This window comes from Dreissena polymorpha, chromosome 1 (assembly GCF_020536995.1).
Source record: "Dreissena polymorpha isolate Duluth1 chromosome 1, UMN_Dpol_1.0, whole genome shotgun sequence".
NCBI lineage: Eukaryota > Metazoa > Mollusca > Bivalvia > Myida > Dreissenidae > Dreissena > Dreissena polymorpha.
Genome location: NC_068355.1, coordinates 57,978,735 through 58,001,487, shown reverse-complemented (window position 1 = coordinate 58,001,487; position 22,753 = coordinate 57,978,735). Strand labels below are relative to the sequence as shown.

Below are 22,753 nucleotides of genomic sequence, written 5' to 3'. Positions count from 1 at the left end.
TTCATTGGTGTCCAATTTAAACAGGAAACTCAAAAGTCATAAAATAGATTTAGCTTATACAGAAGTTTTAAAAGTTTTAATGTTGATGATTTTAATTCAGACCTAAATAACAACCTTTTAAACCTAAACACAAGTCATAATGATGTAAATAAAATGTACGATGATTTTAATGAAATCTTTGTAGAAACTGCAAACAAACATGCCCTTATAAAAAAGAAAAGAATATTACAAAAACCAGTTCCCTTTATGAACAAAACACTTAAAAATGCAATTTATAAGAAAAGAATGCTCTTGAATAAATACAAGAAAAATAAAACGTCTAAAAACTGGGAAAACTTTAGAAAGCAAAGAAATTTGGTAACTAGTATTAGGAGGAAATCAATGGACAAGTATTTTATTGACCGCTGTGTTGGGGGATGCAAATCTGCTGATTTTTGGCCAACAGTGAAACCATTTTTGACAAATAAAGGTAATTCCACCAAAAAGGACACTGTACTATGTGAACATAATAAAATTATTACTGATCAACAGGAAGTATGTAACATATTCAATGATTTTTTTGTTAATGTGGCTCAAAATATTGGAAATAACTCAGTATCAGTAGATGAACACCATCCCAGCATAGTCTCAATTAAATCAACAAACACTATTGAATCTGAATTAAGTTTTCAACCCGTACAGGATTCTTTTGTCAAGAAACAAATTGATAATTTGAATTGTAAAAAAGCCACTGGTGCTGATGGTATATCACCAAAATTACTTAAAATCTCAAAAGATACTATATCAACAAGTATTACATCCCTAATTAATAAATCCTTTGAAAACTCAGTATTTCCAGATAAATTAAAAATAGCTCAAGTAACACCTTTACACAAGAAAAATAGTACACTTGAAAAAGGAAACTATCGCCCGGTCAGCATCCTTCCCACAATATCAAAAATCTTTGAAAGGGCTATAAATACTTAACTAACTAAATTTTTTGACCAGCATTTCAATACTTATCTATCTGCATTTAGACCTGGATATGGCTGCCAGACAACTTTACTGAAAATAATCAAAGACTGGAAAAGGGCGTTAGATGAAAACAAATATGTTGCCTCAGTTTTAATGGACCTGTCCAAAGCGTTCGACTGTCTGCCTCATGATCTCCTCTCCCTAAAACTAAAGTATTATGGTGTATCTGAAAAATCTTTACAATTAATCAATAGTTACTTGAGTGAAAGAAAACAATGTATTAAAATAGGTCAATTTAAAAGTGACTTTCAAGAAATTTATAAAGGTGTACCCCAAGGCTCAATATTAGGTCCCGTCCTTTTTAATATATTCATCAATGACATCTTTCATTTTGTTCAAGAGAGTAATCTGTACAATTATGCTGATGATAATACCTTATCTTTTGCACACCATAATCTAGATATAGTTAAATCTACCTTAGAAAATGACAGTTTATCCTTAATAAAATGGTTCTCAGACAATAAAATGCAAGCTAATCCTGATAAATTTCAGGCAATCGCAATAGGGTCTAAAACTCACAAAGCTAATATCTCTTTTGACTTGTCAGGAAACAAAATAAACTGTGAGGATGAGGTTCTCTTACTAGGGGTTACATTAGATTTTAAACTAAATTTTGACAAACACATTTCCAACTTATGTAAAAAGGCATCCAGACAATTAAATGTTCTAAAGCGTATAGGTAGGAATCTTTGTAAACTTGGCAAACTTAATATATATTACTCATTCATTCTCTCAAACTTCAATTTCTGCCCATTAACATGGCATTTCTGTGGAGAAATAAAAACTCAAAAAATAGAAAACATACAGAAAAGAGCTCTAAGGTTTATTTATAATGACTATTAGTCTGATTATGAAGGGTTGCTTAGCAAATCAAAACTGCCAAGCTTAAAAATAAGAAGACTAAGACAAATGGCTATTGAAACCTACAAGATAATTAATAAACAGACACCAACATATCTACATGATCTTATTAAAATTAAAAATAACTCTTACTCTTTTAGGTACACTAATACAGCTGAAATCCCACGGGTAAGAAATACCAGTTATGGTCTTAAGTCTTTCCGTTCCGCAGCCCCCAGGCTCTGGAACTCGTTACCCCAGCACTTCAGGGATGTGACGGGACTTAACCAGTTCCGAAGTCTGATAGGCTCGTGGGACGGAGAGGATTGCTGTTGTACCTAGTATGGCTTGTATTATATGTTCTTGTTATTTGCTTTTGCCAGTTTAACCCTCAGTTGCTATTTTCAGCAAGTTATATTATTTTGTGCATGAAATTTTTGTATGTTACATATTAATGGCAGTTGCCCAGTGTACTTTCTTTTCATCAGATTTTCAGTTGCTATTTTCAGCATGTTATATTATTTTGTGCATGAAATTTTTGTTTGTTACATATTAATGGCAGTTGCCCAGTGTACTTTCTTTTCATCAGATTTTGAATATAGCTTTATGTACCATTTGAAATAACTCATTATGCTTGTGTTTTTGTGAAGTAGCTGCTGAACATTTCTTTCAAATCTGATTTGGGGGATAATTGTTTTCTTTTTATCTGTCACACTTTAGTGTCCATATTCATTGTCAGACTTTTACCTTATTTATTTTTTATTTTTTTATTTTTTTCTTATAGCTGCTCTTAGACCAAGGTCAAGATCAGCAACTGCAGCACAATTTTTATTCTTATAAGTTATATTTAATTTATTTTTAATAATGCTATGATCTTAACTGTCTAAATATTATAATTGTATATCACATGCCATAGTTCTTTCGTTTTTAACATGTTAAAATAATCATGTTTATTGTATTCAGGTTAATTTATTTATTTATTTATTATAATTGAACTCAACTCAAGGACGATACTGTTTGTTTATATAATGTAAATTTCATGTAATGCTCAACTGTATATTTGTTATATGTATGTGGTTATATTATGTCGGTCAATAGCGATATATCGCTAATGTTATACTTGTTATGTACAAACCGACTTGAAATAAAATTTGTATTTGTGTATTTGTATTTGCGCAGGCCTGGCTGACGCTTCGTTGGGATCATATTGCAAAAGATCAATTTTTGCATGACCCGTGTACAAATCTCATTGCGTCTTATAAATAGAACATCTAAGCACAATACTTTCCAATAGAAAAGTGAATTCACCTTGTGTTGTTTATAGCAAACTGGTAAATATCCGTAGACTATTTTGACTTGCATACGTCACATGTGTGGTTAGATAATAAAATGATTTTCCTTCTACATGTATCATGGGCACTCTACTTTTAGGTAGTTCTGTCTCACAATACAAGACAAATGGCATTTACCGATAGGTTTTCATAAATGTCTTTTCGTAAATATGTGTTATTTGATATATTGAAAACAATACTGTGTTATCAACAGAGAGTAGTCTGCATTTGCAAATTTTGCTTTGACCAATAGCATGCAGCTATTCTGGCGACATGACTACGTCAGCATCAAATTGCATCACAGAAGTTATCAAATTTTAGGATTTACCAGCATGATTTAGTAAAATTATTATGTATGACGACGTCTCAATAAAGTCTCTGTCACCTTGATGAAAAGTGTGCAAACGTCTTAGTGGTGTCTTTCCTTAAAGCGATTTCCTTAACGTTACGTCAAGTTTATACTGAATGCAAAGACGATGGTGTGCTCAAGTCTTAATCCGGTCATTGTTACCATTTTCACATTAGAGACCCCTGTGACATTGACACTTTACCGGAGAAATCCAAAATCAAACGATATTAAATCTCTCCGCGAACGCCATTTACAATGTGAAATTTGAAAGCTCTTTACGGAATAGTTCTTAAGAGATTGACTGTAAACCAATGTCGACCAAAGTATGACGGCGAACTAATGGACGAATAGGCCAAAATCAATATGTGTCCCCTAGTTTGAATAGGGGAGCAAATATAGTACTAATACAACGGTTCATAGTATTTTTATTTGAATTCACAACACTTTTTCACAGTACAATACTTTTCCCATTTAAATGAGATAACTTGTAGTTATCTACTTTAAATAGTGTGCAGGAACAGACTTGGATCAGCAAAAACACATCACTAACATAAACATGTAAATCTCTTTAAGTCACATAAACTATATTATTTCCATAACAAATTCAATGTTTAAGCAATAACTTGTACACTAAATAAATGCAACATTTTGCACATAGAGACCCTCATAACCATACTATTTCTTAAAGATAATTCAGATCCAAATTATTTTAAAAAGATAATTCATGCATATCGCATGCATGACATATCTTGCGTGGAGTTCTGTCTTACATTGTTTAACAGCAATCTTTTCCCCAGCTACTCTGCAGTTAAATGTTTACTGCCATCTTTCAAGATGTCAACCTTAAGTTTCTAACATTCAAGCAAACAATGTTTTCCCTACCGCACATTCAAATAAATATTCACAAATAAAGTCATAGGAATTTAGGTGCCCACATAGAAAATCAATAAATGGTGTTGATTTATTTAGAGAGCATAGCATTGCACAACCGAAATATTTAGTATACTTTAACCTCTACGGACTTAACACTGGTTAGTAATGATGGATAAAACAACATGAGTTGTGTAATGTGCTTTGTCTAAACCATACACTGCATGTAGGCAAGAATATAAACACTCTAATTTAAAGCGGGTATATACGATTTTTATATGTGCTGAATTGTAAAATATTGATTCAAATATGTTATAATAACACACACTATGCAAGAAAAATGATACATTTAAGACGAATTTCATAAAATACAGCAAATACAAATTAGCGCCCCGAGCCGATTGTGACGAAGATAATTCGTAATTATTTTCCTACAATAACCGACGCATTCGTCTTTTTTGTAAGTGTTCATGTGTCGTATGAATCGATATCGCTGCAGAAATTTCAAATGAACCGTTAAACTAAATTTAGATTCACATCGTACATGCATGATATATATGCTGGCGAATTCGGCTGTACAGCCTTTTTCGATTTCAGAATTAAATATCTGGCTTATTTAGCATTTTTCGACACATGTTCTTCTTAACTTTTATTTTAGTTTATATTGAAATATATGTATAATAAGTTTTTTACACATTTTATATTTATTACTAAATATTTGACAAGATCGTATATACCCGCTTTAATTAGCTAGACAATGCAAATGTATGAAACTTAATTTAACAGATAACCTGTATATAGTTTAGATAAATATTTTAACATTATTATAAAATACTATTTACAGTAATTTAACTTTAAGGACTATGAAGACATAAGTCAGACATATGCACACACAACTGTGCAATAAATAAGAGAGTTTTTAATCAATATGAGGTACACAATCAATTTATATAAAGCATTTAATAAGTTTCTATAAAGTTTATATAAACCCTATATTTACAAATGCAAAATGTTCATTTGGAAAAGATGAAAATATTTACACATTAATGTAAAAAATGCATCTCAAAGTATCAATTAAGTTCAATGCAAATATGCTTGTATGGTAACAATTGTTTGATATGCATTTAAATTAACGCAAAATGTAATTTTATTTTCTATGTATCAATATGATTAATTTGAAACATTTCACACAATTAACAACCATCAAGCTATTTTCAGCTGTTAAGCAACAGAACAACAATGTTTCATGCATTCAATTACAGTTCATTATAAACAATCACATGTTCAAGGAAATATGGTCAAACTGTTACACAAATAGTAAACTGCCGCTATCATCAGCCATAAGTCAATTATTATCATGTATAATATAAATACAAGTACAATATAATTGCTACAATATACACATGTCTTTAACAGACATTTTTTTGAGTAGAAAATTTCCTTTATCGTCGCAATTGCAAAACTGTAAGCATTGTATGGAAAACTAAATTTTATGATTTCAAATAAATGCCATTATATTTTTATTACACATGTTTTTTAACACTGAGTATCATATTGTACCATAACTATTAATTCATTGAACAGACGTATATTAGTTCAGTAAGTATTCCACAAAACCCCAATACTGATGGCTGAGTATTAAGTGTGTCATATTTTTGATAGCTGTATGAATGCACTTGTTATGTTGAGAGATGAACAAAATCATTATCTAACAAGGGATACAACTTTTTTTCAAGCGAAAACATCCCTCTATCTTGCGTACAAATATTCATCACTCTCGCTTGATTTGCAATTGACTGATTTCCAAGTTGAATATATTAATTTTTCTTAAGATAATGCAAAATAAAGTTAAACCAATCTTTCAATAGTTGCTTGACTTTATTTAGTGAAAGGCATTACATATACTAGTAACAAGATGTTCCTATTGTCTAAAGGATATTTGCCTCTTCAGAATGTGTTGTTCTGTATCATTAAGAAAGTTTTAAATGAGCATTCTCACAAGCAATGTTTGTTTTTATTATCTGGCACCTAAAAGATGTACATGATGAAAATTGTTAGTACAAATACATGTTAACAGCGAAAATCAAAATGGTAACAATAAACGCATGATTTACATTGCAAATACAATCATTTCACAATCGCTATATATACAAGTGACTAATGTACTGACCGATATATACAGTGAGCACGAATTATTGGTCAAGTTAATCTGGTCGTCTAAATGCCTATACACAAACATATAAAGCATAATAAACTTTACAAAAACAAAAAAATAATTATCATAACTTTGGCCATTTTTCCTACACCTCATATTTTCGTTTTTAAATACTCAGTTCCAAAACAAATAAAGCATTTTAAGCAACACAAAAGTCATTAATAAATCATATTCATGCAAATTAATAAATAACTGGTCGTGAATACAGAATAGACAATTTAAGGAAGATTAAATGATTTTGTCTAAAATTAATCAATATTTTCAAGAAATTGTTAGACAATAAACAATATTCTTGATAAAAACCAGACACCAATGGGCACACTTAAGAGTATCAAAGCCATAGCATAAACATTCTCCATCTGGCTAAACAATTCTTGTAACTACCACCTCTATATTACAGGTTAAGCCACAAAAAAAACTGAAGCATGTCTCATTACATGAAAATAATACATTTCTTTAAATTTTGTCATAGTTACCAGCATCATTTAAACAGCTTTGACAAATGTCAAAATCAACATTCATAGACATATATTTACTAACATTATATTTTCCTTAACATTTCCAAAATAAAATGTCATAATACAGACACAGTAATTGGATAGACTTGTAAATTTTGCGCTTAAAATACTATATAACATTATTTCTTTTATCAAGTAATCTTAATCTTATTATATTTAAATATAGTTATTTAAAGCCTTCAACATAAAATGAATGACAGCATCATAGTTCCAATAAAACATGAACTATTGTTTTTCTTTGAACACAACTTAGTGGTCACATAAAAACATTGCTGGCCACAAGACTTTCTTGCTTTCCATTTTTTGTTGTGATTTGTCACTATGCGATTTCTGTCTGAATCAAATCACTAATTTTCCATGTGTCCCAATTCCAAAGATGAGACATTCAATTGTACATGTTCACACCAGACATGGGGTATGTAGAGACCTTCAATTGTACATGTTCACACCAGACATGTGGTATGTAGAGACCTTCAATTGTACATGTTCACACCAGACATGGAGTATGTAGAGACCTTCAATTGTACATGTTCACAGCAGACATGGAGTATGTAGAGACATTCAATTGTACATGTTCACACCAGACACGGGGTATGTAGAGACAAGCACATCTTAAACAGCCTTTATATCTCTGAGCTTTTTCGGTATGGGGTTAATATGATAACAACAGTAGCAGCAGGCTGTCCTTCTGATTTGCTGGTTTGATTTCGTCAAGGTACGTCTGAAAAAATAAAGATTCATAACAGTTAATGTCAGTTGTTCATTGTATGTGTTACGGATGATAAACAAGAACAAAAATAGCACTTTTATACATTGAGTTACATGAAAAGTTAATCATAACCACTTTATTACCAACTAACTATAAATCTTACCATCAATCAGGAAATATGGGTTGATATTCGAGAAACATACATTTCTTCCATTGGAAAAATATCACCTTATCATTTATAACAATAAGACAGGGCCAACTAGCCAATAGCAAATAAAACGTGCTGGAGAAGAGTTTTACTGAGATGTATGTGTGAGGTAGGCAAAAGGCAACCGATGCAACCACAATTTACTTTTGACTGAAAACTTCACTACTATAAAATAAATGAACCAATACTAGAGCTTTGACACGGACGTGACAAATACCCCCACATGCCGCATTGACACAGGTTATTTTGCATGTTGTCTTCACAAAAAAGCGCACACCATGATCAATGTTTAAAACGCACTAAGTGACCCCGTGACCTAGTTTTTGACCCGGCAAGGCCCATGTTCGAACTTGAACTAAACATCATATAGCTACAACTTCTGACAAAGTTTGGTGAAGCTCTGATGAAAACTACTTGAACAACTAATAACTAATAATAATGCTGTAATACGTGATCAAAACGAAATATTAAAACACTGCCAAATTTTATGAGAATCTTTATAAAAAAGACAACAATATAGATATAAACATCATGAACGTTTCCATACCAATATCTGCAATAAAATAAACCCAGAACAAACGCAAAATGAACAAAGATACCTATCAGAGTATGAATGCGCTAAAGCACTGCAAGACATGAAAAACAATAAAAGTCCAGGATCAGATGGCATATCTGCAGAATTTTACAAAATATTTTGGAATTATATTAAGCAATATGTCGTTAATTCTCTTAACTATTCTTTAGACACCAATAATCTAACAGAATTGCAAAAACAAAGCATAATTACTTTACTACCTAAGACCGCAAAGGACACCCTTTTGATCGATAACTGGAGGCCCATCTCGCTTTTTAACGTTGATTACAAAATAGCTACAAAATCCATTGCCAATCGTATAAAACCTCTTTTAAATAATATAACCAGTGTAAATCAAACAGGATTTATCAGGAAGATATAATGGCGAAAATGTAAGACTTTTGCATGAAATTATTGAACTAATTGATGAAAGTAACGAAAACGGTCTCCTATTTTTTATATAATAAAGCCTTCGACAGTATGGATCATGGGCTTATGTTTAAATGCCTCGCCATTTCAGATTTAGTGAGCACACCTTACAGTGGGTAATGCTATTTTATAAAGATGCAACATCACGCGTTACAAATAATGGTAATTTTTCAGATTTTTAGGAAATACGAAAATTTACGAAATAACAGAAAATACAAAAGCTTGCAAAATGGTATATAAAGCACTTGGGGTAGTGCGCAAACTTTAACATAGCTTTATAAATAATACATTCTAAGTATATAAGGGGCAATATTTCTGTCAAAATGCTTGATACAGTTGTCTGCTCTTGTTTATAGGTTGGGGTCAGGTTGGTAAACAAGTATGCAAAATATGAAAGCAATATGTCAAGGAAAAATTGGGGTAGTACGAAAACGTTAACATTTGCTCGCTAATGGAAACGCCGACATTGGGGTGAGTAGGATAGCTCCACAATATATTTTTCATATATAATAGTCGAGCTAAAAATGGAATAAAAAAAGAAAACTACTTGAATAAGAGAGCGGACACCATGCTTAATTTTTAAAAAGTACTAGACACTATGCTCAATTTTCAAAACGCACTTAGTGACCCCGTGACCTAGTTTTGACCCGGCATGACCCACATTCGAACTTGACCTAGACATCATCTGACCAAGTTTGGTGAAGATCGGATGAAAACAACTTGAATTAGAAAGCGGACACTTAATACGGACTGACCGACCGACCGACAGACTAGCTCACACACGACCAAAAAAACCCACAGCTGGATTGAAAGATGTATTGACACACAATGTTAAATCTACATGCACCCACCAATCTCTGAAAGTAAGGCCATGAAAAAGGAAAACTAACCCAAGAATCGCTCTGCATGATGTTCATAGACTGAGGGTTGTGGAGCATGGGGATCTCATAATCTGCAGACGATGACTGCAAATGCTCCTGGGACATACTCATTGCTCTGCAACCCAGGTTTTCTGGAATAAAAGTAAATCATGCATCAAACAAAACAAATTCAAAGCAATACTAGCGTTTTCAAGGACAACCCCAACTGATTTCAACCCAACAAAACGTTTGTCAGTGCCTCGACCTATCATATCAACAAGGTAATGTCAAAAGATTTAACTAAAGCGATGTTCTAGAGTTGTAAAGCATGTTGAAACTGTGAATGCATTCAATGCATTGAGGCTAAAATCAATAGAGAGAGAGAACATTAGTTCATTTTGGTTTATCACAAAACTTTATTTAAAGAATGTTTAAATAAAAACAAGAGCTCCGCGGTCTGAGACAGATGCCTCCCAAAACAGAGCCTTGACACACATCACTCAATTCCTTGATGACATATCGAATTGATACCAATTTAACACTTAATGTCACAGTGACCTTGACCTTTGCACTAGTGACCCAAATTTCAATAGACATCATCTACTGTCTAAGACTGATGTACATGTGAGGTCTCAAGTCAATTGGTAAATTTTTTATTCATTGGAAACGATTCTCGCACTTATTGTGACAGTGACTTTGACCTTTAACCTGGTGACCCCAATTTCAATAGGGCACATCTACCGTCCATGGTCAGTGTACATGTGAAGTATCGAGCCAATAGGTCAATTTGTTGACGATTGATTGATCGGAAAAGAATTTTCGCATGTATTGTGACATTGATCTTTGACCTAGCGACCCCATTTTCGATAGGGGTCATCTACTGTCCAAGGCAAATGTATATGTGAAGTATCAAGCCTATTGGTCAATTTGCTGACAAGTTATTGATCAGATCATTTTCACAATTATTTTGACAGTGACCTTGACCTTTGAACAAGTGACCCCAATTTCAATAGAGGTCATGTACTGTCCAAGACCAATTCACATATGAAGTATGAAGCCAATATATCAATTCGTTGACGAGTTAGTTATAGGAAATCAACTGGTCTATCAACACACGAACGACAGACCGGCAAACATCCCGCAAAATAATATACCCCCTCTTCTTTGAAGGGGCATAAAATACACGTGGCGGGTTAACAAGAAATGGTTTAAATATACTTGTTCTAGAAAAAGTGTTATACATTTATGAAGATTTACCAAATGCAACACTTTTTTATGTTTTAGTACAATAACAAAAACTAAAGTGAGAACAGTTAAAAAGTAATTTACTTGTGTTTTATTTTGAAATCACTTGAATTTACAGGGTATACATTTACGCACTGTTATTTTTTAAAGACAAAATTAACATTGAATACATTGATATAGTGACTCATCTGAAAATACGCCAAAGACAAGTGCAAGTATGACAGCTTGTTTATTGCAGTAGACATGTGCACAGGTCGGTACTGGATTAGTCTCTTTATAGGCAGGACTCTACTTCTAATAGGGGTCAGATGCAAAGTCGTATACACACTTTTTTTAATTGCATCCTCACAAACTGACAAAAAGTATGGTGGAAAACACGTGTCAGAATAAGTGCACTGTTGTATATTAATTTAATATTTTAAATTGATTTACGACAAACACAATGTCCTATTGATATTCAACACACATTTGCATTTTTTAGAAAAACAAGAGCTTGTCACAATAGTGCCAAATCCCTGCCTACATGTGTTTGCGTGTATGACAACATTTGTTTTAGAGAGTAGAAAAATATTTGTAAAACATGGCACCTGTGCCATCAATTTATATTTCAAGGATCAATTAGTTATATAGTGTTTGAGATATGCTGTAGAGAATAAAATAAAAGGAAATAAAAGAAAGTGAGGTAATTAAAGAAGAGGACTATAAAAAGTTACTGTTCTTTGTCACTGTATTTTTCCTTAAACTCATCTATTTATTTTACAGTGAATTCTTCGTTGTTCAAATTAAAATATTATTGTAAATAAGATAAAGGGAGATATTAAAAATTGAAAAGCTAAAATATGTACTATAACATTTAATTAAATGTAATTAAATAATATAAATAAATAAAATATAATATAATTTTTTTTTTTAATAAATGAGATAGTTAAAAAACTACGGCCAAAAGAGTTATGGTTCATGTTCACTGCACTTCTCCTAATCGACATCTGTTTATATTTCTAGTTTCAAGTAAATCCCTTCAGTAGATTTAGAGTTATGCTCCCCACAAAAATTTACTTTTAAATAAAATAAAGGGAGGTAATTCAAAAACTAAGGTAGATAAATTATGGTTCTTAGTAAGTGCACTTCTCTTTCTTGCCATCTGTTTATTTTTTTAAAGTTTCAAGTTAATCCCTTCAGTAGATTCAGAGTTATGCTCCGGACAAAAAATTACTTTGAAATTAAATACAGGGGGATAATTCCAAAAAAAGTAGATAGAGTTATGGTTCTTAGTCACTGCACTTCTTTTTTTTTTTTTTTTTTTTAATATTTTTTTTTTTTATTCAATATAAAACATACAATGTAAATATGTGCATAAGCAAAAGCAAAAGTGGTATAATACAACAGTTATAATGTCAAACACATATTATACATGATATGCTAGGATATACTGTTTTTTTTTCTTTGGTTGCCTGTGGTGTATGCTGTTATTTTTAAATGTAATAATCAATCATAGAGATGATTTGCGGAGAGTTAGGTAGAAGACAACTGGACTGGGTTATGAAAGTTTATGCGTTTCCATTTTTGTTCAAAAATATGAAGTTTATCGTTGTTGAGGGCTATTTCTTTTTCAATTTGGATCTTTAATTTTAAATAGTTTATAAAACAGTTGAAGGTAGGTATTTGTTTTTTGTATTTGAAGCTAAATATAAAATATTTCATGAGTATGATAATGTGGTTCACAGTGTTATTAATTTCTGGTATTTTAAAAGTATTCACACCGAAACTGATATTTAAGAGAGACAGTTTAAATTTTAATTGTTGTTTCTCTAGAAATGTTGTTAACTGGTTCCATAGAATTTGAATATGTTTGCACTCCCAGAACAGGTGTTCTATTGTTTCAATGTGTTCGCTGCATATATCACATAAATTTGTGTTGGATAGGTTGCACTTAAAAAGGTATTTATTTGTTGCTATGATTCTATGCACATATTTATATTGAAAATTTCTCAGTGTGCTATCTATAGTTGTTTTATATGGCATGATAAATATTTGTTTCCAATTAAATTCATGTTCTCGAAGCAGGTTTTGCCATTTATTTTGAATCTTGGAGTTTTCTGCAGGGTGTTTAATTTGTAGTTTGTAAAATATTTTGTTTGTTTTGTTTTGTTTTGCAAGTATGTTTTCCGTGAATGATGTTTGGGTACATGGTGTGTTATTTGAATTAATTGTAGATTTAATATGTATGGGTATGCTTTTAATTAATGTGTAATACATTAGGAAATTGCTTGAAGGTATTCCGTATATATAACATATGTTCTCAAAAGAATAAAAGTCATTTATTCTGTAATCGTACAATTGGTCGACATATTTAATGTTTTGTTCAAACCAATGTTTATAGAAAAAAGTCTTATTGTTTGAAGTTATGTCTTTATTGTTCCATAAAATAGTTTTACTGGTGATTTGGGTTTCTAGATTATGAGTAACATTAGTCCATGCTGATAAAACACTCGATAGAAATATGTTTTCGTTTGCAATTTCATGCAAAATGGTATTGTTGATGTTACATTCAAAAAGTAAGGAGTCACCATATTTTTTTAGGATTTTCTGGTAGAATGATTTCCATTTACTTGTATTGGTTTTATCTAGATATCTTTTAACCCAGCTGCATTTGATTGCATTCAAGAATGAGTCGATGTCCGTTAATTGGATACCTCCATTTTCTACAGATTGAATTAACTGGGTTCGCTTAATTTTATCAGGTTTACCGTCCCATATGAAATTAAATATTGCTGATTGTATATCTTTAATAATATCATTTGGTGGGTTTGGGAGGACTGTTAGTGTATAAATTAATTTAGGGAGTGCAAACGTTTTCAACACCGTGTTTTTTCCAATTAGTGTAAGTTTACGATGCTGCCATGATTTTAAACAATTTTTAAATTTTTGTAATTTAGGCAATATGTTTTTTAGAATTGTTTCATTTTCATTGTTTGTAAAGGTTATTCCTAACGTTGTTGCTTCATTTGATGTCCAGTGGAATTTCATTTCTTTTTTAAGTTGAATATTACTTTGTTTAAATTTACCTACTCGTAGCACAGTGCATTTACTTGTGTTTAGTTTTAGACCTGATGCCGTTCCATAAAGGGTTAGCGATTCTATAAGGTTATTGAATGAGTCACTATTGTCATTTAAAAAATAAGTTGCATCGTCAGCAAATAAGGACTGTTTAATTTCGTCGTCAGGTTCTAGCGATATTCCTTTTATATGTTTATTTGATTGGATATAGTGTGATAGATACTCGATGCATATAATAAATAGCGAGGATGAAAGTGGGCATCCTTGTCTTACCCCTCGTTCGATGTTAAAACTGTTTGAAAAAAATCCATTGTTAATAATAATGCTGTTTATGTCGGTGTAAAATAGTTTTACCCATTTAATTAGACTTTCACCAAAATTCATATTTTCTAAACAAGAGAACATAAACGAATGATCTAGTGAATCGAAAGCCTTTTCGAAGTCTGCAAAGAAAATAAGGCCTGAATTGTTTGGTTGGTTGAAATAATGTATGCATTCTTGTATCAGACGTACATTTTCACCAATGTAACGTCCTTTTATGAAGCCAGATTGAGATCTTGAAATGATTGATGGTAATATTTTTTTAATTCTGTTGGATATACTTTTTGTTGCAATTTTATAATCATTGTTCAGTAAACTAATCGGGCGCCAGTTTGATAAGGATTCTAAGTTTTTTCCAGGTTTTGGAATGAGTGATATTATACCTTGTTTTTGTAGCGTAGTTAAGTTTTCGTTGTTAAATGAATAGTTAAGTGAATTAATTAAATGTGTTTTAATATCGTTCCAGAATATTTTATAAAATTCGATTGTGATGCCGTCAGATCCTGGACTTTTGTTATTTTGCATTTCTTTAAGTGCTAGTCCACATTCATATTCATTAAGTAATCCGTCACACAATATTTTTTCCTCTTGATTTAAAGCATGATGTGTATTTTTAAACAGGGTGTTAGTTTCAATATGTTTTCGTTTATAGAGGGTTTCGAAAAATAAACGTTGTTCCTCTAGTATTTGTGTTCTGTTTGTTATATCTTTGCCATTGACTACTAATGTGTGTACAGTTTTTTGTTCACTTCTACGTTTTTCGATGTTTGCGAAGTATTTTGTGTTTTTTTCATTGTGTTCAACATGCTGTGCACGCGCTCGTAGTAATATTCCATTGAGTTGTGTATGATAGATTCCTTCTAATACTTGTTTGTTTGATGTTATTTCATCTTCAATGGCTTTGGTATCATTTGTAATTGTTTCATGCAATTGTTTTTCAAGTGTTTCAATTATTTTCATGGTCTCAGTTTCAAGTTTTTTTGTTTCTTTTTGTTTAAATGATGTGTATCGTATTGTTGTGTTACGTATATTACCTTTAATTATTTCCCATAATGTGTTGGGGTTAGCATCTTTGTTATTTTGAGCTGTATTGGTTATTTCCTGTTTTATTTGCGTTTGGTATTGTGTGTCTAATAAGATGCTGTTATTAATTTTAAAGTACCCTGGGCCCCTTTCAGGTTGTATATTGTGCAGTTTAAGTTCAACTAGAGAATGGTCGGTCATAAATCCTGGTTTTATGTTGCATGTATTAATAATATTGCAGAGTGACTCAGATATTAAGAAATAGTCCAATCTGCAAAATATTGTTGGTTTTGTGTTTGAATGCCAAGTGAATTTTCTCTCATTCGGATTAACTGTACGCCAGAGATCGATTAAATTGTAGTTTTCAATTATGTTATTCAAAATTTGTCTATTTTTTGAGTGAGAATATAGGTTTCCATTTCTTTTATCTAATAATGGGTTTAGAACAATATTGAAATCACCTCCGACTATAATGTTTTTATCTTGGTTACTTATTATATACGATTGCAATGTCTCGTAAAATTTGGATTCATCTATGTTAGGGCCGTAAACGTTTATTAATGTTAATTGTGTTTCGTGTATTTTTATATCTATGCTTGCTTGTCTGCCAATTATTATTTCATTGAAGTTATCCACTATTATTCCTGTATTACTTTTTATCAGAAAGGCGATGCCTTGTTTATTTGTATGTTGTCCACTTAGATAAATGTCTCCGTCCCATTCATTTTTTAAGGTTTGTGCTAAGGTAGGTGTTAGATGACTTTCCTGTAAAAGACATATATTATATTTTTTTTCATCTAACCATTTAAAAATTTTAGTGCGTTTGTCTATGTTATTTAGCCCTTTTACATTTAGAGTACATATTTTAATACTCATACCAAATGATAGTTAAGTAAATGGTAATTTTTTGTGCGCCAGTCCAGTTGGCTGTTAGTACCGTTTGTAAACAAAGGCAAAAATTTAAAGTTAATAATCTACAGTCTAAACGGTGATTTGAACAGCATCCAACAGACATTCTAGTTACAAAGGTTACAGCAATATTGCAAAAGAAACAAAGACCAAAATATAGGTATCTAGACATAATACATATATCTGCAATCATATTGTATATGAACAACACGATACAAAAAATAACGCTATTATGATGTAAAATGTCTTAAGAGAAATGCTAACAAAACAAACAACAACAACAAACAAGTAAACAGCACACAGGCCAATTTTTTAACTTTAGCAATAGTATTGTAGTACGGGTATCAGCTTACTGATTTACAAAAGTTTTCAGAAACAAGCTCAAGTATATGAAGCTGAAAATTGATTTTTTTAAGGTAGTTGAAAAAAAGTCTTTAAAATATGTAGATCATTTTATCTAAACGTCACTTTTTGTTGAATACAGTGTATTGCTATGTTATTAGTGTAACCAGTATAAGTTTCTACCAGACAAAAAACGTGGTTATTTTAAGATGTTTTGTACAAAAAATTAAGATGTGTGGTTATGTAAACATCAGGATTTTTTAAATAAAGATGGTATATATATTTCGCTCAGCTACATATTATCTATGCACTGAACAGATTTTGTGGGTTTTTTTTATCTTTATTTACTATGATATTTTTATGTTAGCATTGAAATAGTTTTTTCCCTTCTTAAAAACAATTTGTTTTACAGTATAAACTGTGTATATATAAATGTTATAATGAACATCTGCATAAACATAAACAAGTAAGATACAAACAGTGTTTGATTAACAGTATACAAGATACAGTAAATATAAAAACTATTTTCAATAAGTGTTTATAAGATCGCATGGAAAGATATTTGCGTACTAAAAAGTTGTTACTAAAAACAATTTTTAAGAGTTCACTTTTTCACAAAAGATACTTTCAACATAATTGAATACCACTGGATCCCGTGTGCCTTTTGTGCAAGTACACACAGTTAATCATTAAGAAAACAAACTAGATATGCCGATATTAATTTAACTATTTTCAATATGTGTTTCTATGACATATATTCGTTCACTAGGTGTTGCTACTAAGTATAATTTCCATTAATCAATTTACATTTAACAAATGGCAGTTTTGAACATATTGGAAAAAATACACATCACTAGATCATAACTAGATCATAACAGTTTTTAGTTCTGATACACAAACATGTATTAGTAACAAAACTAATATTGGTATGAAAATTCAACTAGGGAGACAAGAATATGCATACTAGTAGTGCACAGTTATAAAACAAACGGTTGGTACTTTAATTTACGTGTAATAGTATTTAAAAGAAAGCAAGAAAATAAACACTAATAATATATATGGTACAATTTCTGGTGCGATTATTGGAATTTCAGAAGGTTTTTCATTTGAATATTAATTAATTAAATTCTTATCGTGCACTTCTGCTACTTGCCATCTGTTTATATTTCAAGTTTTACGTAAATCCCTTCAGGAAATTAAGAGTTATGCTCCGGACAAATTACTTTAATATTAAATAAAGGAAGATAATTCAAAATCTTAGGTAGATATAGTTCTGGTTCTTAGTCACTGCACTTTCCCTTCTTGCCATCTGTTTATATTTCAAGTTTAAAGTAAATCCCTTCAGTAGATTTAGAGTTATGCTCCGGACAAAAATTTACTTTAAAATTATATAAAAGGGGAGATAATTAAAAAACCTAGGTAGACAGAGTTATGGTTCTTGGTCACTGCAATTGTCCTAGTTGCCATCGGATTTATGCTCTGGACAAAGTTTCGGACGGAAGGACGGATGCACAGACACACAGACGGACGGATACTAATACTATTAAAATAATTTACTGGCTGACTGATGTTGAACACAAATATTGTTATAATTGTTCTCATATTTTTACTTCAGTGAATAATATTAAATCTATATTTAAACTACATACATATATATTCTTACCTAACTAAATCATATAATAATTAGGTTTAAAATAAACCCATACATACTAGATAAGGTAAGCCGCTGGAAACTCTCGTATTGTGTATTGGCCTCCACTGCTGAAGTGAGGACACTCATTTCGTCATTGCAGTCTCGGATGTCCTATTGTGAAGTCATCTTGTTTATTGAAAATGATATACACTATTTTAAGGGAAATGTTTAAAGATATAGTCCTGTCCTGTTTTTTTTTTCTGTAGAAATTCCGTGAGTGATTGAGCAATATTTAAATGAAAATGTTAATACAGATAGATGGTTGATGCCCTGTTGTTGATGTAATTTTGACAAATACAAACATGTAAAAAATACAAATTTAAAGGTAAATGTTAATAAATTTACTTAGTGATGCCCTGTTCTGCAGTCATTTTGTTTACAAATACAGATGGAACAATATAAAATAGCTTGATCATCGAGTTTTCAATATCATTTTTCAAACATTATTAAAACCACATCAACACAGTTTATGGAATAACCTACAGTAATAAATATACAAAATTAAAAAAAGAAAATCATAAAAGCTGCCTTCTTTTAGGTTCTAAACTGAGATTATTAATATTATTATGTATCAAAAGAAGTAAAAGCAAGTTACAATAACATACTGCAAAATATTGGTATACAATGTGTAGTTATATGTAGCCACTTTTAAATGTGCTTTAGTTATGTCATTCGGGTCAGTCAAAGTACTCATAAAATCTGTGAACAAGTACCTTTTAAACCTTACATGTTCTAACTGCAGTGACTATCTAAGCCCAAGTGACCTTATACCTGACCATTAGGTGTGTACAAGGGCAAGGTCACAGTCCCGTTGGAGGTTTTCATTGCAAGGCACCGGGTGGTTTTGGGCGACCCTCAACCTGGTAAGTAAAAGAATGGCAGAGTGATTAAATCAAACAATAAATCAAAGCATAGTCAACATATTACTAGGCCGTTACTCCTCCCATTGGCCATTCCGTATTACATGGTGTAATGTAAACAAACACTCCTTATTAAATTAAAATGCTTATTATCTAAATAAATTTATATTCATAAACATCATATTTATTGATTTCCACTGATGTATATTGCTTAACTTACGTTTTTGTCATTGTATTTGTATAATATTATTGTTCATTGATTCTCATTTATTTAATAAATCCGCCATTTCACATTACGTTCATTGGTATATATTTTACTTTAACGGTCGTCACTTGTCAGTGACGTCATGCCTGAAAAGGTATAAATAGCGGATTCGAAAAGAAAACAAGTTTCAGTTTGGAATACAGATTTAAACGAAAAACATCCGGTTAGATAGATTATTTACACAAGAAAAAGATTATGATACAGAATAAGATGCAGGTACGAATATTTTATTATTGATTGTATATGATATTTTTTGGATATATACTTTTGTTGTAATAAAAATAATAATGAAACTGAAATTGAAAGTAAAATTAGAAATTTTGAATGAACCCTTTGTTTTATTTTGTTATACGGCATAACAATATCGATATGCTTAAATATGTTTGGAAATGAATTTTTGATAATGATTAAAAATTATAAAGAAATTCATACTTTAATTTGTGCATGAATACAATACTTGTATTAGCTACCTTTCATATGCGTCAGTGTTGTTCATGTATTGTTTCATATACAATTAAGATCATACACAGGAATCAGCAAATATCTTCTTAAAATCCATTTGTTTTATTAAAACAATCCATGTTGAGTGGACTTTGCAGCAGACCGTGGCAAATAGGAAGCTCAAACATGGAAGACAAATTACTTGACTGCTGCTTTGGCGACGTGGCTTGGTCGTAAGGATACTGCTAGACACTGACCAAGATCAGTCAAAAGACAATATACATGTATTCTGGAGTATTGGTCATTTTCAAAATAATTGTTCCTTCATCGAACACTATTGATTACAAGTTATACGAATGCTTTATTCTTTTCTTTAAACAAAAATATTCACACAACTTTACACAACTGTGGGCACAATGTTAGTTATTAACCCTGAATAGAATATAAGTTACACAGCCTCTGAATTCCCATGTGTGGTGAGATACAGTGTTATTAATTTGATCTTGTGCAAAAGTGACTTGACCAATGATAATTTAGGGCTTTGTCACAAGATGACCATCTACCAATCAAAGCAAGACTTCATGGGGATCAAACAACTGAAGTATCAATTTAATCCTGTGAGAAATGTAGATGTCGTTTGATAAAATCTTTTTACATTATATGCAGACAAAACGCTCATTTTACTGACCAACTACATGTAATGGTGGATGATTTCATCGCTAGGCACTGAACGTTGCGGGGTGACCCTTAACCTGGTTAGGAAAAGAGAGGCAAAGTGATAAAAATCAAACAATAAATTAAAGCAAAGTAAAAAATATCGATATACTTAGATATGTGTTGCAACTAATGTTTGCAAATAAATTAAATTATCAAGAAATTCATACTTTAGTTTGTGCATTAATACTTGTATTAGCTTTCATGCATATGCATCAGTGTTGTTGATGAAAGTGCATTAAAAAAGTACGATCTTACACGAGAATCAGTAATTATGCTCTATAACTCCATTAGGTTTTATTAAAACAATCCATATTGTGACAACGTTGCTGAAAACTGTTACAACTAGGTAGCTCAAACGTGTAAGACAGCTTACTAGACTGCTACTGTTGTTTTTGCTGCTGCGTCAACGTGGCTTGGTACTGCAAAACACTTTACAAGATAAGCTAAAAGACATATGCTTGGCAATTTGTCAAAATGCAACATAACATTTCACAATGGCTCCTTCATGAACATGATTGATTACAAGGGATGCAAGTGACTATGCTTTATTTGTTTTTAGACACTACTATTCAAACAACTTTGCGCAACTGTGGACACAATGTTAGTTATAACCCAGAATTGCATATAGGTTACAGCGCAAATGTGGGCAAAATGTTAGTTAAAACCCTGATTAGAATATAAGTTTCATATCTTCTGATTGCCCATGTATGGTGAGATACTGAAAGTAAAATAATACTGGGTAAAAGAGTGACTTGGCCAATGAAACGATGGGGCTTTGCATGCAAAAAAAATCACCATTTATCACTTACTGTTCAATGGTTTCATACAATTTAAGTTTCCAATTTAATCCTTTGAGAAATTTATATTTGATACAATTTTTTTTATAATATATGCAAAAAATGCCGCATTGACTAAACAACTAACAGAAAATTGACTCCAATATACCCTCTACAAACGTGGTTTGTGGAGTCTTATTATCATTAATTCACATCAATTGCTGTGAGATTGAGATGTTCAGAAATAAGTAAGGCCACGGGTGCATCATGAACCTGCGTCCAAGGCTGAGGCTATTGCTGGAGACCTGAGTAGTACCGGTTTGACATTCAGCCTGGAATCTCATTTCACTTAAGGGTCACGTATGGCGCAGTCGCACTCAGCGAGGTTTTCAGGAAGGGTGTCCTCTGAAATCAAATATCAACGAAGTGAATATCTAGTTGCATCAGCAGAAGGTCATTCTTATATTTACTGCAAGGTCCAACCTTGACAACAAGTCACCATTTGACATTAAATTAGGCACAGTATAAAGAAGTGAAACTCCAGCTGCTGGAGTAGTATTGAATTATTATTATAAACAATTAGAAGGTCCTTTATTTAAGGCAAGTGACAGATTGCCCAAACAGTACAAAACAGCACAATACAAAACAACATAAACACAAATAAGAATAAAGCTGGGGTCACAGCCTAGGAACGGTCAATGCAAAGCATTGGGGTTTTAACGGGTTTTGGAGCGCTCAACCTCACACTTGGCCCAGCAATATTTATAATACATTTAAGTGTAAATAAAATTTAACCTCATAGCATTGTAACTCAAATTAAACAATAATCAAAGGGAATTAAAAAGCATTCAATTTAATTACCATTTAATTACACAATGGTATTGAAGATGCCAGAGCAACAGAGTTACAACTTTTTGAGGAACGATGGAATGAAACTATGAACAAGTGTCATCTTCTTTATAGAAAAAGATTTAAAAATATAGCATCCACACAGGCCATAAACTATTCAAGACAATATAACACTGTTTTGCAATGTGACAGTGCACTTAAAACTGTATAAACCGTCAGGAAAATTACGCCGATTGCATAAATTCTGATGGCATTTATGCTCAGACAAGTAGCATTTTTTCAGGCAGTTCATACACACACAAAAATTAAGAACGAGAATGCCAACAAAATACACCCAG

The 22,753-nt window shown here is 31.6% G+C and overlaps 2 protein-coding genes and 1 long non-coding RNA gene across 11 annotated transcripts in view; all 3 read right to left on the bottom strand.

Annotated features, from left to right (window-relative positions):
* LOC127881995 (uncharacterized) overlaps positions 1–22,753 on the bottom strand; it is a 318,763-nt gene that overhangs the window by 196,232 nt on the left and 99,778 nt on the right. The gene's annotated exons all lie outside the window — the stretch shown is intronic.
* LOC127882222 (uncharacterized) lies at positions 3,944–6,023 on the bottom strand. The gene is made up of 2 exons (XR_008050449.1): positions 5,142–6,023; positions 3,944–4,651 (listed from the first exon to the last, which is right to left on the bottom strand). It is a non-coding gene; the product is annotated as an uncharacterized LOC127882222 (long non-coding RNA).
* On the bottom strand, positions 6,034–22,124 carry LOC127882167 (uncharacterized). 8 transcript variants are annotated; one of them, XR_008050435.1, is made up of 7 exons: positions 21,840–22,124; positions 21,164–21,209; positions 20,762–20,825; positions 19,221–19,367; positions 18,525–18,618; positions 9,948–10,069; positions 6,034–7,858 (listed from the first exon to the last, which is right to left on the bottom strand). XR_008050435.1 is itself a non-coding variant. In XM_052430646.1 (7 exons), the coding sequence occupies exons 4-7, from the start codon at positions 19,330–19,332 to the stop codon at positions 7,790–7,792; spliced, it is 339 nt and encodes a 112-aa protein (XP_052286606.1). In that variant the 5' UTR covers positions 19,333–19,367; positions 20,762–20,825; positions 21,164–21,209; positions 21,840–22,119; the 3' UTR covers positions 6,034–7,789. The 8 variants fall into 8 exon arrangements, 4 of the variants coding, with proteins under 4 accessions (XP_052286606.1, XP_052286625.1, XP_052286615.1 ...); XM_052430646.1 differs by having other exon boundaries at positions 19,279–19,367; positions 21,840–22,119; XR_008050436.1 differs by lacking the exons at positions 20,762–20,825; positions 21,164–21,209; positions 21,840–22,124 and adding exons at positions 19,588–19,718; positions 20,103–20,243.

Bases quoted from the DNA above. Each gene is read 5' to 3' on its own strand.
- LOC127882167 (XM_052430646.1), bottom strand. From the start codon at position 19,332: ATGAAAACCTCCAACGGGACTGTGACCTTGCCCTTGTACACACCTAAT. The intron at 10,070-18,524 runs GTATGTATGGGT...CTTTTATTCCAG, and splicing joins CCAGCGGCTTACCTTATCTA to AAAACCTGGGTTGCAGAGCA. The intron at 7,859-9,947 runs GTTAGTTTTCCT...TTATTTTTTCAG, and splicing joins TCATGCAGAGCGATTCTTGG to ACGTACCTTGACGAAATCAA.